Source organism: Carassius gibelio, chromosome B6, assembly GCF_023724105.1.
Source record: "Carassius gibelio isolate Cgi1373 ecotype wild population from Czech Republic chromosome B6, carGib1.2-hapl.c, whole genome shotgun sequence".
Taxonomy (NCBI): Eukaryota; Metazoa; Chordata; class Actinopteri; order Cypriniformes; family Cyprinidae; genus Carassius; species Carassius gibelio.
In genome coordinates this window covers 1,448,960-1,464,652 of record NC_068401.1, presented here as the reverse complement: position 1 = coordinate 1,464,652, position 15,693 = coordinate 1,448,960, and the positions used below count along the sequence as shown (strand labels likewise).

The following is a 15,693-nucleotide window of genomic DNA, read 5'->3' as shown; positions in this document are numbered from 1 at the left end:
ATTCATCCATCCATTATTCTCCCATTGCATGTGCCTCATAAACATTAAAGCTTTGTAAATGTCCTTGTATTCAGATTTAAATTGTGCATCCTGTTTGTTACATCAGTTCAAATTCAGGGACTGGTATGAAATTAAACTCAATTTTTGGGGGGAAATTATTAAAGATTATTAAGACTTAAGTTCAAAAATCTCCGGTTACATTTGCACATTTGCATGATGCGTTGAGTAGTCATGCATTTCTCTGTGTGTGTGTGTGTGTGTGTGTGTATCATATCAGGACACAACTCTGTATAATGACATGGGTATGACACAGGTATTACAAGGAGAGGGTGACTTATGAGGACATAACCCATGTCCCCATTTTTCAAAATGCTTATAAATCATACAGAATGAGTTTTTTTGAGAAAGTAAAAATGCACAAAGTTTCCTGTGAGGGTTAGGGTTAGGTGTAGGGTTGGTGAAGGGTGATAGAATATAGAGTTTGTACAGAATAAAAGCCATTACACCTATTTTCACAAAAAACAAACGTGTGTGTGTGTGTGTGTTTTGGCTCCCTGTAATCACTAACTGCTGGATCAGGAAATGTAGTTTCTCTCTCCTGATTTCTCCTTCCTGTCTGGATGATTTATTATGAATCAGAGATCTACGGATGAAGGAGCCAAATCAGTCAGTATGAGAGCCGTAGATGAGGAAACGCATGTGTGTGCATCCATTAGTGTGAACGATCGGATATACAGCAGAGAAAGTTCGATTATCTCAAGGAAACCATCATGGGACGCCCTGTGTGCTATTAGGAAAGAAAATCACACTTGAGATTGTGTGTGTGTGTGTGTGTGTGTGTGTGTGTGTGTGTCATACTGGTCATCAATGACTAATCAATGACAGGAACATCTCATCTACGGTTATTATACTTGGGTCTCAGACACTATACAGAATCTGTGGTGTGTCTAATACTGGACTGAAAGTCTTTAATGCCTTCTTGTCCAGTTAAAACATCTACATTTCAATAAATATTCAATAAATGTACTTGAGAAGCTACAATCCATGAGATATTGAGCCTTTTCAGAGGATGCATCTATAATATGTATGTTTTGCTTGTAATTTTTTTGTCTATTTTAATTCATAGTTTGAACCAGTTTTTAATGGTTGTTTTAAACTTTTAAGTTTTTTTTTTTTTAAGTTAATGTTTATTTTGTTTCAAGTGACAAAAATGCTTTTTTTGTTGTTGAAGTTGTTGTTTTTGTTAACTACACTATTTCACTAGTTTTAAGTATAAACAAGTGTAAAAATCTGCCAGTGCAGTGAGACAAAATACAGGCTTACTTATATTTGCAATAAAATAGATTAAAATATTTTTTTTTTTTTTTGTGCAGTGTGTGTGATAAACCTTGACTAAATAAATTATGCTAATAAAACTCATAGTTTGTTTTTCAAAAGTCCAGTATTGTTGTCACATCATGTTGTTGTGTTGTGGATGATGACATACTAGTCTTTACTGTCTTAACAAGATAAATCAGAAATATCACGTTGACCAAATCTCATGCAATTCACAAGTTAGACGGCTGTATCCAGCATAAACCACACATGTGATGGAAATCTAAGTTTTGTGGTGATGCACACATTAAACTCACTGAATGTCCCACTGGAAAACTGATTCCCGTCCCAGGTGTTCTCTGAAGGAGGACAGACGGCTCTCCTCCGTATCGATGTGGGTGTTATGTTCGGGATCAATAATCTATAATTAGAGCTGTAGTCTTGTCATCTAATCCACTGGACACAGTTACACGAGCCGAACGACAACAGTCCTGCTTTGAAATCAAGAGTTTTCTTGTTTTTAATCACTAACTGTGCATTTAATCAACAGTAAGAAAAAAACTGGATAGAAAAACAAATAATATCCTGGAAGAAAAATATTTTAGATATGTTTCGTTAACTGTAAAAACAACAAAATGCAATGCAAAATTCAAATAAAACACAACACACAAAATTCCTTCATATATCACCAGACTTCTCTTAAAGTGGAAGGGGTAGGTCTTAAATACATCACTGAAATGTGGTAAACTGGTGACAATATGATCTTATGATCATGCATTTGACAGAAAAATCATGCAACACCAAGTCAGTTCAGGTGAATTCATTGTTAGTTAATTTCAAAATGTATTAATGCATTTTTAGACATCAAGATTGTGTCTGTTGATGTTAGTTAATGCACTTTGAATTAACAAAGAACTATTGCATTTTTGTTTACAAACATTGTTAGATTATATTAACTAATGCATTAATGTGAACAAAAGAGGCCTTGCAAAGTGTTACCAAAAATGTCAAAGCAGATCGATTGTTTCTTTTAGAAGATTATTGAGCAAATAGAGACTTCTGAAAAAATGAGCCCAAGTAAAGATATTCAATCTTTCAGGCAAATGTCAGAGTTCTTTTTTTTTTTTTCAGATTAAACTAAAATCAGAAATTTCAATGGCTGAAATAAAAAAATATATATATATCATTTATATTTATATATATATATATATTTTATATATTCATATTATTTTATTTCATTTAGTGTTCATGGTTTTAGTTTCTGTTTTCATTAACGATAACCCTGATACAAAATCAAATTAAATTATTTAGTTAACACACATACAGTAGTCGTCTTGGACAAACACTTTTGTCATATTCTCTACACTGAAAAGTTCGCCTGGCAACAAAGATTTTTATTTATTTAATATTTAATAAATATTTATTAAATAATATTTAATTCCTACACAAACACTCTGATTGGCTGTTGCATTGAAAATCCCAAAACCCTGTCTCTCGTCTTTCTCTCTATCGTGTTCCTCTCTATCTGCATTTGTTAGTTAGTGCATGCTTTTCGTTGTTCTTTTCATCTAATCACCAGCTAATTAATCCTCGTTAAACACAGGACAGTCCAAGCACATGTTCCTCTTGATATTCTTTAGGAGAAAGTGCTGACATAGATGTTTGTGAGTGTGAAGATAGAGCTAAAAAGGCAGAAAACTGCTGTATCTTTGCACACGTGGCCAGCAGAGCGTCATATTGCATCCGCATGTACATTAAATCCAATTACACTTTACATGCCCGCTGGGAAGTATTATTGCACCGTGAGCGTCGACACACTCTTTCTCCTGCTCTCTAATAACTGAAATGATGTTGCTGTGAAACCATAGAAATCAAGACACAAGAGTGTCATCTATCAGTACAGTGTCATCACTATCAATCACTGTTACTAAACCTGTTCGAATATTACTTTTTACCTTTCCATGAACCTCTAACACGACCTCGCAGAGAAATAATAATATAATAATAATAACAAACTTTATTTTATATAGCGCCTTAAAAATAAAAATAATAATAATAAATAAAGTAGATTCCTCTATGATCATGATATTAAATTAAAGTGAAGAAAAAGTGAACCTGCACTAGAGAATTATTTTTCAAAATGAATGAAAATAATACATGGATGTCAAATTAATCGTATTGATACAATATTTCTTTATTCCTTTTTTATTATATGTAATATATATATATATATATATATATATATATATATATATATATATATATATATATATATATATATATATATATATATATAATATGTATGTGTATATTTATTTATAAATTTATTTTATATTCTAAGAATACATACTGTGGAACATGAAATTGATATATATATATATATATATATATATATATATATATATATATATATATATATATATATATATATATATGTATATATGTATATATTTATTTATTTATACATATATACACATTATTTGATATATTATTGTTTTATGTATATGTGTAAGTGCATGTGTGTATGATCATTATATTATAATATATTATTATATTACAGTGTATGAACATATATATATATATATATATATATATATATATATATATATATATATATATATATATATATATATGAATTAAATTTGAATTATAGACAGAATTTATTTATATGTAATATATATGTTATAATATATTTAATAAATTTAAATCGTGTTATTATTGTAAATTTAGTATTTTTATTTTATTTTTTATTTATCCCTATTCACATTTGCATACAGCACTATCATTTTTATTTTGCACTATGAAATGTTTTTTGTTTTCTAATGAAAATGCATTAGCTCTAATAGTTTTTAATATGTTATTATGTAATTATGCAGTCTAATTTTGTCATGTAGCTTGTGATGTAACTGCTTTCTCTAAAGGTGAGTTGTCAGTTTAGATTAGCTGTTATTTTTCTGCAGTAATTAATATCTGCATTTTTTTTTTTTTTGACACTGCATTAGGTAATAATACAAAAACACATCTCCCTGTAGAATTTACTGCCTGGGTCGGTGTGTTATGAGACTTATAATGTTTGTGTCAGTAAATAGTTAGTGTAATGTGGTCATGCGGAGGGCTAGCGTGTGCTAGCTCAAGCCTGATATCCCGCTGTTCCTCACATCAGCGGCCAGCTCAGCACTTCCTGCAGGATTCTTAGAGTTTGTCGAGAAACCGCAGCAGAGCTCATGCTGACAGAGAGATGATGAGAAAAACAGTGTCAGCAATGCATTTACCCACTTTACTGTGGCATTTGAAGGAGAGATTACACCTATACACTTGATTTTTGTCTCTGTTTGCTGGATAATTCCTTTCGAAGACCTTAAAAGGTGCAATCTGATCAGTTTTAGATAAAGCAATTCATTATGCCAGTCAAATCAGATCTGTTTACTGTATTAATACATGCATTTGGTTTTATTTTGCACAAATCACATGCAAATGCAATGCAATGCACATCATGTAAATAGTTTTTTTTTCTAGTCATTTCAGTTTTCTGCTGGTTTAATACATGCATTTGGTTTTATTTTGCACTAATCACATGCAAATTCAATGCACATCATTTAAACAGTTTTTTTTTTCTTGTCCTTTCAGTTTTCTGCTGGTTTTCTCCTGTCTGGTTCTGTCCGTGTTCTCCACCATCAAAGAATATGAGAAGAGCTCAGAAGACGCCCTCTACATCCTGGTATGTATTATCACAGGGGTATTGATTTAACACGTGTGCATTGATCTCATGCTAACATGACGTCTGTCTGTGTGTTTAGGAAATTGTAACCATTGTGGTTTTCGGAGTGGAATACATTGTAAGGATCTGGTCTGCAGGATGTTGCTGTCGATACAGAGGATGGAGGGGAAGGTTAAAATTCGCCCGGAAACCTTTTTGTGTCATCGGTGAGGATTTCTAAAAGCCTGCAAAGCTACACGGGAAACTTTTAATTTTAAAGCTATAAATGCTGATTTTACAGGAAAATACTATTTTAGTATTTCTGCTTCAAAATGTAATATAATTGCTGTTTTGATGCTTTTAATATTTTGTGAAATTGAATATAAATTTCTGAGTGAAAATAGTCAAAGTAATCCAAAGTAATTTTTTCATCAAGGATGCATTTACTGTGACTAAAAAAAGTGAGAGTTAAGATGTGCGATTTTACAAAAGATTTCTATTTCAACTAAATGCTGTTCGTTTGAACTTTCCATTCATTAAAGAATCCCCCCCAAAAAATAAAATGCATCACAGTTTCCACAAAAATTCAACTGTTTTCAGCATTAAAAATAACCAGAAATATTTCTGGAGCAGAAAATCTGAATATTTTCATGATTTCTGAAGATCATGTGACACTGAAGACTGAAGGAATGATGCTGAAAATACAGTTTTGATCACAGGAATAAATAACATTTTATCAGATATTTACATAGAAAACAGTTGTTTTAAATTGTAAAAATATTTCACAATTTTTAAGGTAGCTATTTTATCTTACCACATGCCTGTATGCTTGAAGTCACTTGTGAAATTCATGCAAATTTGCATATTTCCTATCACATATATATATAGCTTGATCAGTTGCTGTTGTATTTTTCAGACATCATGGTGCTGATCGCCTCGATCTCAGTTTTGGCCGCTGGAACGCAGGGGAATGTGTTCGCCACCTCGGCCATCAGGAGTCTCCGATTCCTCCAGATTCTCCGGATGATCCGCATGGATCGGCGCGGGGGAACCTGGAAGCTCTTGGGATCAGTGGTCTACGCTCACAGCAAGGTAACCGAAGATGATAAACTCTCCTGAAATGGTTCAGTAACCAGTAAAACTTCCAGTCGGCTCATGTAAATCTCATCCCACATTCTGGCATTCCCAATATTCACTGTAGGACTTTAATTGGAGATGCATCTGGTCTTATTTAGCACATGTCATTAGAAATAAATGCAATTCATGGTAATATCCATGCAAAAGTTTTAAAGTCAGCATGAAATCAGTGTTAACTTTCTTAAGTCATGTTCCTAGTCTTATTGTGAATGATTAATCAATGCATGTTGTTCCAATGGAGTGTTACTTTTGAGTGTTACTTTTGAATGGGTTTGTTACCTTCGAATGTAATGAAAATCTTATTGTGGGTGATTTATCAATGCAATGTTGTTCCAAATTGATCTAAATTCAAAATGAAGCTTCCCTTTTTCAGCTTCAGTATCCTTTCTCATGCAAAAATATCTCAGATGATGGACTTTTTTCAGTTGCGAATGTAATTTCATGTTATTTTAAAACATGTTTTGAAGTCTTTTGATGCCCTCAAACAGTGCGTCTGAAGCATGAATCAACAATATACAAGCTCAGTTTCCAAACCGCAAAGTACTAGTTCAGTTACTCTTAAGAAATATTGACCAAATACCAAATATGAGAGGTTTGAGAGGTTTATTGTTGCTCTGGCTGCTCCACGAGGCCTTTCGCTCTGCAGATATTGAAGATTGAAACCACAGGAGTCTCTCATGTGACATTTGTCAAGCCCAACATTTCCTGTTCGTTGTTGGAGTGGGTTCTAGAGGTCAGATGCTCTTCTGGAACGGATCTAATGGCCTCTTTTTGGCTCGGTGTGGCTGTGTTGAGAAGAAGAGGAAAAGGCCAAAGTGGGGCGGAGCTTAATGAGACATCCTGATGAAGTGTCAGCTGATGGATGAGTCTTGGCAACACAGAACATAACCTTGTGTAAATGCAGGGCACACAGTCACAGATGTAGAACTGACAGGAACGAGACAAGCAGAATATTACATCGAATGCAGATTGTGTTGTCATCATTGTCTGTGCTTTGAAGATCTAGTAAAAATTGGCAAAGTTCAAAAGAACCTTTTGCTTATCTTCCCAATTTACATTTCTAAATGTTCCCTGAACGTTTATAGTTTCCAGGTTCTTCTCTTTATGTTTTAAAAGCATTTTTCTCGGTTATTTGAATGTTACTTTTGAGTGTTGTTTTTGAATGAGAGTGTTACATCCTTTGAGTGTTACTTTTGAATGTTTCTTTTAAATGGGAGTGTTACTTTAGAATGTTAGTTTGGAATAGGAGTGTTACATTTTAATGTTGCTTTAAATTCAATGTTAATTTTGAGTGTTACTTTAAATGGGAATGTTATTTTGAGTGTAACTTTTAAATGTTGCTTTTGAATGATAGTGTTACATCCTTTGAGTGTTACTTTTGAATGTTTCTTTTAAATGGGAGTGTTACTTTAGAATGTTAGTTTGGAAGAGGAGTGTTACATTTTAATGTTGCTTCAATTCAATTTTAATTTTGAGTGTTACTTTTAAATGGGAATGTTATTTTTGAGTGTAACTTTTAAATGTTGCTTTTGAATGGGAATGTTACTTTTAAATGATTCTTTTAAATGGGAGTTTCACTATAGAGTGTTACTTTTGAATGCTAGTTTGGAATATTACATCTGAACGTTGTGTGATTCCTCAGCAGTTTTGTGCTCTGTGAAAACATCATCTGTTGTTCTGGTGATGAAAACATGTTTTCTCTAACAAACGGATCCATTAATGATTTTGCATGTTCACAGTAAACATACTGAAATATGAATGAGTTTTAAGGGAGTTGCATGCTATCAGTGTGATGTGAGGAAAGGAAAGCCGGCTGTGAAATAACACCATTAGTCTGATTAATAATTAATGCTGAGCATATTAATTGAAAGAGGAAAACAGGTTAATTATGTTGAGAGAAAACTGAAATTCTCAAACAAATAAACTCACGCCACATTCATGACAAAATGGGTATCTGCACTAAACTGATCAAATGTGACAGACACAGATAATGTTACAAAAGATTTAGGTTTCAAATAAATGCTGTCCTTTTGAAATTTCCATTCTTTAAAGAGTCTTGAAAAAATAAAATGCATCATGGTTTCATCAAAAATATTGTGTTGATGATCTAATCGTGATTACAGTAGTGAGTGTGCACTTCACAGTTATCTTTGTTGAAATAAAGCTGAAATAAAATAGAAATATTATATGAAAAACTTATTTCAGTTTACATTTAGTTGAGGCCATACAATCACTAGCTGTCACTAAAATAAATAAAAGCTAAAACTGAACTGAAACTGAAATTGAAAATAAATGAAACCTAAATGGTAGGCTAATATAAAAAAAAAAACAGAACAAAAAAAGATGAGAGCACATAAGAATATTGCAAAAAATGTAAGAAAAATTCAAATGAAAACATAAAAGATTTAAAACCTATAATATTCAATAAATAATGCAAAAATAATGCACATAATATTATAGTTTGTTTTAATATTTTTTATTAATTTAGTCGTTTTGTCATTTTTACTAGTTTTTTTTTTAAGTAAGTCTATATAGTTTCCATTTTATATTTTAAGTTTTATTTTTTTAGTAAAGTACATCAGGATTAATTTAATGGACATAAAAAAATTTGCCTTCATAATTAGCTGAAATAAAATTAAACAAATCAGGTTTTCATTTTATTTCAGTTAAAGTTTATTTTATTTCAACTAACAAAAATTTAATTTTTTATGATTTGAGTAATAGCTAACTATTATAAAACACACAAAAGTGCATCACACTTTAGCCAATAGTAAAATAATCAGATTGCCACTTTAGTGCATCCTCGTCCTCATCATCATCTTCATCATTCATGGATTGTTGACTTTTAAACAGGCAAAAACATCAGAGAAGACACTTGATATTGATATTTGTTGATGCTGTGTTTAACAGGAACTGATCACGGCGTGGTACATTGGCTTCCTGTGTCTGATCCTGGCCTCGTTCCTGGTGTACCTCGCTGAGAAGGAGGATAACCAGATGTTTGAGACCTACGCCGATGCGCTCTGGTGGGGTCTGGTAAGACTTTTGCTTGAACAAATGTGCTTGAAGTAATGTCATCTCTCATAATGCGGTCTGAGATCCATATGATTTCATGAGCAGATTGCATTAGAAGCTACTTCATTTAAGCACATCATTTGTTTTCTTGGCGTTCTGTAAGTGTTCTGTTGTGGAAGCGATTCTGCGGTGCTTTATTAAAGAGTTAATCAGCCCTCGGGACTCCAGTGAAGCGCTGGTGTGATTCCTTTAGAAATAAACTCAAGGACATCAGATAGAGACACAGCTGAAGTTTGCACACAGGACTCTGTGAGGATCATTAATTATGCAGGGATGTTTATCGCTCGTTGAGTTTGATGAGATGTGATTTCAGAAAGATCACAGAGGAATCATTTGTGGATGGAGTTCATGCTCTTGCATAATTTAATGACGGATCTTAATATTTATTTTTCTGATTTGCTCTTTGTGTGAGCTGCTCTGTTTAAATCATTTTCATGTTCTTTGACAAAAGGGTTTTTGTAATTTTTTCTTTATTTTGACTGACCGATTAATTAAACGGTTCCTTTGTACGTTAATATTAGGGTAAGTCATGATAGGAAAAAAAAAACAACCAAAATAATATTATGATATATGTTATATGGAATGATATTACATTAAATTACATTGTAGTATACTTTTGTTTGTATATGCATATATTTTATGAAAAAAGCAACAACAGAACTAAATCTGTATATTCATATATTTGTATTTATTTGTATGTATGTGTGTGTGTGTGTGTGTGTGTGTGTGGATGCGTGTGTATGTGTGTATGCGTGCGTGTGTGTGTGTGTTTGTGTGGGGATGCATATGTGTGTGTTTGTGTATGTGTGTGTGTGTGTGTGTGTGTGTGTGTGTGTGTGTGTGTTTGTGTGTGTGAAATTTAATTAAATGAAATGTTACTCATTTTCAAGCTAATAGTTTCAGGCTCCAGTCAGTGACAGAGTTCATGGCTAACTGAGATCTGACGGTGGTTCCCCTCAATGTCCCACAGATCACTCTGACCACAATCGGCTACGGTGATAAATATCCCATAACCTGGAACGGACGTCTCCTCGCGGCGACCTTCACCTTGATCGGCGTGTCTTTCTTCGCTCTGCCTGCGGTGAGTCTCTGGGGATTCAAGAGGAAATGAACAGATGAAGTCAAACAGGCTTTTAATGCAGTGGAGAGAGCAGAGGCTGAAGTAGATCACTGCAGTTTATTATGAATATAACAGTCCCACTGGCTGCTTCATGCACTTTTCTTCATAGCAGTTCTGCTTTAATGTAAACACATCTGAGAATTATGATTCATCATATTGGGTTTATTGGAACCGAATTTTAAAATGTGCATAATGGACTATACTTTTGTTCATAATGTCATAAATACTTGTAATCAAAGTGAAAATGTATTGTAATTTTAATATAAACTCAAAATTATGGCTTTTTTTCTAGCAATATAAAAAAAATATTTCATAACAAATAAATTAAACTAAATAAGCTCATTACATTTTTTTAAATTTCGCTATTCCGAATTGTGAGATATAAACTCAATATTCAGACTTGTATTCTTGCGATTTCCCAGTCAAATTTCACAATACTAAATTAATAACTGTATAAATTAATAACTGCTAAATTACAAATGAAATAATAATAAAAAAAAATAAAATAAAAAAAAACATAATAAAAAAAAAAGATAATTGCAACTTTTTATTTCACAATTCAAGACAAACTTTAGGTTGGTTTGAGAAAGCCTAGCTTGAAAGTTTAAAACAGTTGTAAAAGCCTGAAGTTTGAAAATTTTGATAGTTTAGATACATGTTGATAACATGTTTCTAGCATGAATGGCATGTTTTTAGCATGTTTAGCGTATTACTAGCATATTGCTGGCATGATTAGCAATTAACTTACATGTTTCTAGTGTGATTAGCATGTTATTAGCACACTGATGGCATAACTAGCAATTAACTAACAAGTTGTTAACAAAATAAGCAAGTTACTAACATGTTGCTAGCATGTTTCTAGCATGATTACCATGTTACTAGCATGTCATTAACATGATAAGCAAGTTACTAGCATGTTGCTAGCATGTTTCTAGCATGATTAGCAAGTGACTAGCATGTCGCTAGCATGATTAACAATTTACTAGCATGTTTCTAGCATTATTAGCATGTTACTAGCATGTCGTTAACATGATTAGCAAGTTACTAGCATGTAGCTAGACTGTTTCAAGCATAATTAACAAGTGACTAGCATGTCGTTAGCATGATGAGCAAGTTATTAACATGTTGCTAGCATGATTAGCATGTCACTAGCATGTCGTTAGCATGATTAGCATGTTACTAGCATTTCGTTAGCATGATTAGCAAGTTACTAGCATGCCTCTAGCATGTCAAAGAAAAGGTCATCTGATGAAACGAAGTAGAAAAACTCATTGTTGCTGCAAAAACCTTGATAAACATTCTAACTAGAGCTCAGGGAAAGAAAGAACTTAATAAAAGAGCACTTTATCAGAAGATGTGACCCCTTTAATGTCATGATACTCCATTATAGAGCAGAATAATAGACGACACGACACAGTTTCTGGAAGAACTAGGTCCATTCATCATTAACAGAGTTTCTTTTCTCTGCAGGGGATTCTGGGTTCTGGGTTTGCCTTGAAAGTTCAGGAACAGCATCGGCAGAAACATTTCGAGAAGCGCAGAAATCCAGCTGCCGGCCTAATTCAGGTACAACACGCCTCATCTCAAGATACGTCCCAGATATACGCTCAGTGTCATCGGCTCCGGTTAGCCGGGAAAATAACACTGAAACTCAGAGCTCTGAACCTGAAGAAAAAAAAGCCTGATAGCCTCAAAGAATCAAATGCATCACAGTTTACACAAAAATATTGTGCAGCACAACTGTGTTCAGCATTGATAATAATCAGAAATGTTTCTTGAGCAGTAAATCATCATATTATTCTGATTTCTGAAGATCATGTGACACTGAAGACTGGAGGAATGATGCTGAAAATACAGCGGAGCATCACAGAAATAAATTACACTTTAACACAGATTCACACAGAAAACGGTTATTTTAAATTGTGATAATATTTCACAATTTGACAGTTTTTACTGTATTTTTGATCAAATAAACACAGCCTCATTGAGCACAAAACATAAAAATCTATCCTATCTCATGCTGAGACCCCAAAAAATTAAAATGAGCAAATAAATTCGTAGGTGTCATTACATCTAAAGCTCATGTCATTATTTTCTCCCCTCCCCCCATGTTTTTTCAAATGAATTATTAAGCGAATTATCTAATGCATGTTATATTTTAATATGACTGTTCACTGCCATCTCTCAGGCTGCCTGGAGATTTTATGCCACCAACCTGAATCGCACGGATCTCTATTCGACGTGGGACTATTACGAGAGGACTGTATCCGTGCCCATGTACAGGTACATACACTTCTGCACGCATTTTCCTCCCCCATCCCCCCTCTCTCTCTCTCTATCCCAGCATTCCTCTGGGTGTCAGATGAGATGTGCTCAGACGTCTCTGCATCGATCTGCTCACTGACCTTTGAGGCTGTTTTTGTCCAGATTGTGAAGGTCAACAGTGCTGTCCACACACTCCCTCCCTCCCATCATACCTGTGGCATGTTTTATTCATGCATCACGCTTTGATTTCAAAAGTCGAATCAGCAGGGTATGCATGTCATGTTGCATGTCATATGTAATGTGTTGCATCAGCTAATGCTGCTTTTGAGTCATAAAATAGAGTATATGAAGATAAAAGCTTTTGGATCACGTGTTTATGATGTGCTTCGAGCAATACATACCACCACTGTTATTGATGATCGTGTAGCATCTATTGAACTTAATGCAATGGAGTTTAAGAAACAAAGACTATTTGATTAAAATCTTTTTTGAAAAGAAATGATACCTTTATTCATCATGGATGCATTAAATTGATGCATGAAAAGTGACAGTAAAGAGTTAATTATGTCCTTTTGAACTTTCTATTCATCAAATAATCCATACTTTTCACAAAAAATATTGTGCAGCACAACTGTTCAACATTGCTAATAATCAGAAATGTTTCTTGAGAAGTAAATCATCATATTTTCATGATTTCTGAAGATCATGTGACACTGAAGACTGGAGGAATGATGCTGAAAATACAGCGGAGCATCACAGAAATAAATTACAGTTTAAAAGATAATCACATAGAAAATGGCTATTATAAATTGTAATAATATTTCACAATATTTACTGTTTTTATTGAATTTATTAAATTAATTGATCCAACAATTCAGAGCAAATAAAATATTTCCAAAAACATAAAAATATTTCTGACCTACTAAGCCAAAAAAATATTTTTATTTTAAATTAGAGTTAAGACTTTTTTAAGCATTTCTATTATTAGTGCTCATATTTCATGTTTGAGTGTTATTTGTTAATGATTTGAACAAACCTCACAGAGTATTTGGTACATTATAAACTCCAGGTTTACTTCTTTGTAGTCAGCATATAACTTTTTCTTTCTTTTTCTCTCTGTTTAAAAATTCATTTGATTGTGCAAGAGATAGTAGTGTTAAAGTAATTGTGTGTCTAATGTACAGTATATCCTATCTTTTTTCCTGTACATTCTCTATCCGTCTCTCTCACAGTATGATGCATATTTATTAATAGTACCTTGTTAGTTTTTGTTGATTTTTCTGTCCAAAGAAGCTTCCAGATTTACATAAACATAGCACAGCATTTCCTCTTCACACATCATCCGTGTGTCAACAGTCTCTGTGTGTTTTCCAGACTCATCCCTCCTCTGAATCAGCTCGATCTGCTGAGAAACCTCAAGAGCAAATCTGGCCTCTCCTTTAGGTGATATGCTGTCTTTTATTTCTGATTCTCTCAGATGAAACGTTTATGTGTTCATGAATTGGATGGTGCATGATTATACAGTATTGTTCAAAATAATAGCAGTACAATGTGACTAACCAGAATAATCAAGGTTTTTCGTATATTTTTTTATTGCTACGTGGCAAACAAGTTACCAGTAGGTTCAGTAGATTCTCAGAAAACAAATGAGACCCAGCATTCATGATATGCACGCTCTTAAGGCTGTGCAATTGGGCAATTAGTTGAATTAGTTGAAAGGGGTGTGTTCAAAAAAATAGCAGTGTGGCATTCAATCACTGAGGTCATCAATTTTGTGAAGAAACAGGTGTGAATCAGGTGGCCCCTATTTAAGGATGAAGCCAACACTTGTTGAACATGCATTTGAAAGCTGAGGAAAATGGGTCGTTCAAGACATTGTTCAGAAGAACAGCGTACTTTGATTAAAAAGTTGATTAGAGAGGGGAAAACCTATAAAGAGGTGCAAAAAATGATAGGCTGTTCAGCTAAAATGATCTCCAATGCCTTAAAATGGAGAGCAAAACCAGAGAGACGTGGAAGAAAACGGAAGACAACCATCAAAATGGATAGAAGAATAACCAGAATGGCAAAGGCTCAGCCAATGATCAACTCCAGGATGATCAAAGACAGTCTGGAGTTACCTGTAAGTACTGTGACAGTTAGAAGACGTCTGTGTGAAGCTAATCTATTTTCAAGAATCCCCCGCAAAGTCCCTCTGTTAAAAAAAAGGCATGTGCAGAAGAGGTTACAATTTGCCAAAGAACACATCAACTGGCCTAAAGAGAAATGGAGGAACATTTTGTGGACTGATGAGAGTAAAATTGTTCTTTTTGGGTCCAAGGGCCACAGGCAGTTTGTGAGACGACCCCCAAACTCTGAATTCAAGCCACAGTACACCGTGAAGACAGTGAAGCATGGAGGTGCAAGCATCATGATATGGGCATGTTTCTCCTACTATGGTGTTGGGCCTATTTATCGCATACCAGGGATCATGGATCAGTTTGCATATGTTAAAATACTTGAAGAGGTCATGTTGCCCTATGCTGAAGAGGACATGCCCTTGAAATGGTTGTTTCAACAAGACAATGACCCAAAACACACTAGTAAACGGGCAAAGTCTTGGTTCCAAACCAACAAAATTAATGTTATGGAGTGGCCAGCCCAATCTCCAGACCTTAATCCAATTGAGAACCTGTGGGGTGATATCAAAAATGCTGTTTCTGAAGCAAAACCAAGAAATGTGAATGAATTGTGGAATGTTGTTAAAGAATCATGGAGTGGAATAACAGCTGAGAGGTGCCACAAGTTGGTTGACTCCATGCCACACAGATGTCAAGCAGTTTTAAAAAACTGTGGTCATACAACTAAATATTAGTTTAGTGATTCACAGGATTGCTAAATCCCAGAAAAAAAAAATGTTTGTACAAAATAGTTTTGAGTTTGTACAGTCAAAGGTAGACACTGCTATTTTTTTGAACACACCCCTTTCAACTAATTGCCCAATTGCACAGCCTTAAGAGCGTGCATATCATGAATGCTGGGTCTTGTTTGTTTTCTGACAATCTACTGAACCTACTGGTAACTTGTTTGCCACGTAGCAATAAAA

General features: G+C 33.9%; 1 protein-coding gene across 1 annotated transcript in view; it reads left to right on the top strand.

Moving 5' to 3' along the window:
- LOC127959079 (potassium voltage-gated channel subfamily KQT member 2) overlaps positions 1 to 15,693 on the top strand; it is a 39,899-nt gene that overhangs the window by 8,286 nt on the left and 15,920 nt on the right. The window contains exons 2-9 of the mRNA XM_052558073.1: positions 4,942 to 5,032; positions 5,112 to 5,238; positions 5,928 to 6,103; positions 9,059 to 9,184; positions 10,194 to 10,304; positions 11,814 to 11,909; positions 12,532 to 12,626; positions 13,983 to 14,051. Coding sequence (XP_052414033.1) covers positions 4,942 to 5,032; positions 5,112 to 5,238; positions 5,928 to 6,103; positions 9,059 to 9,184; positions 10,194 to 10,304; positions 11,814 to 11,909; positions 12,532 to 12,626; positions 13,983 to 14,051 — 891 coding nt within the window. The remainder of the gene's footprint in view (positions 1 to 4,941; positions 5,033 to 5,111; positions 5,239 to 5,927; positions 6,104 to 9,058; positions 9,185 to 10,193; positions 10,305 to 11,813; positions 11,910 to 12,531; positions 12,627 to 13,982; positions 14,052 to 15,693) is intronic.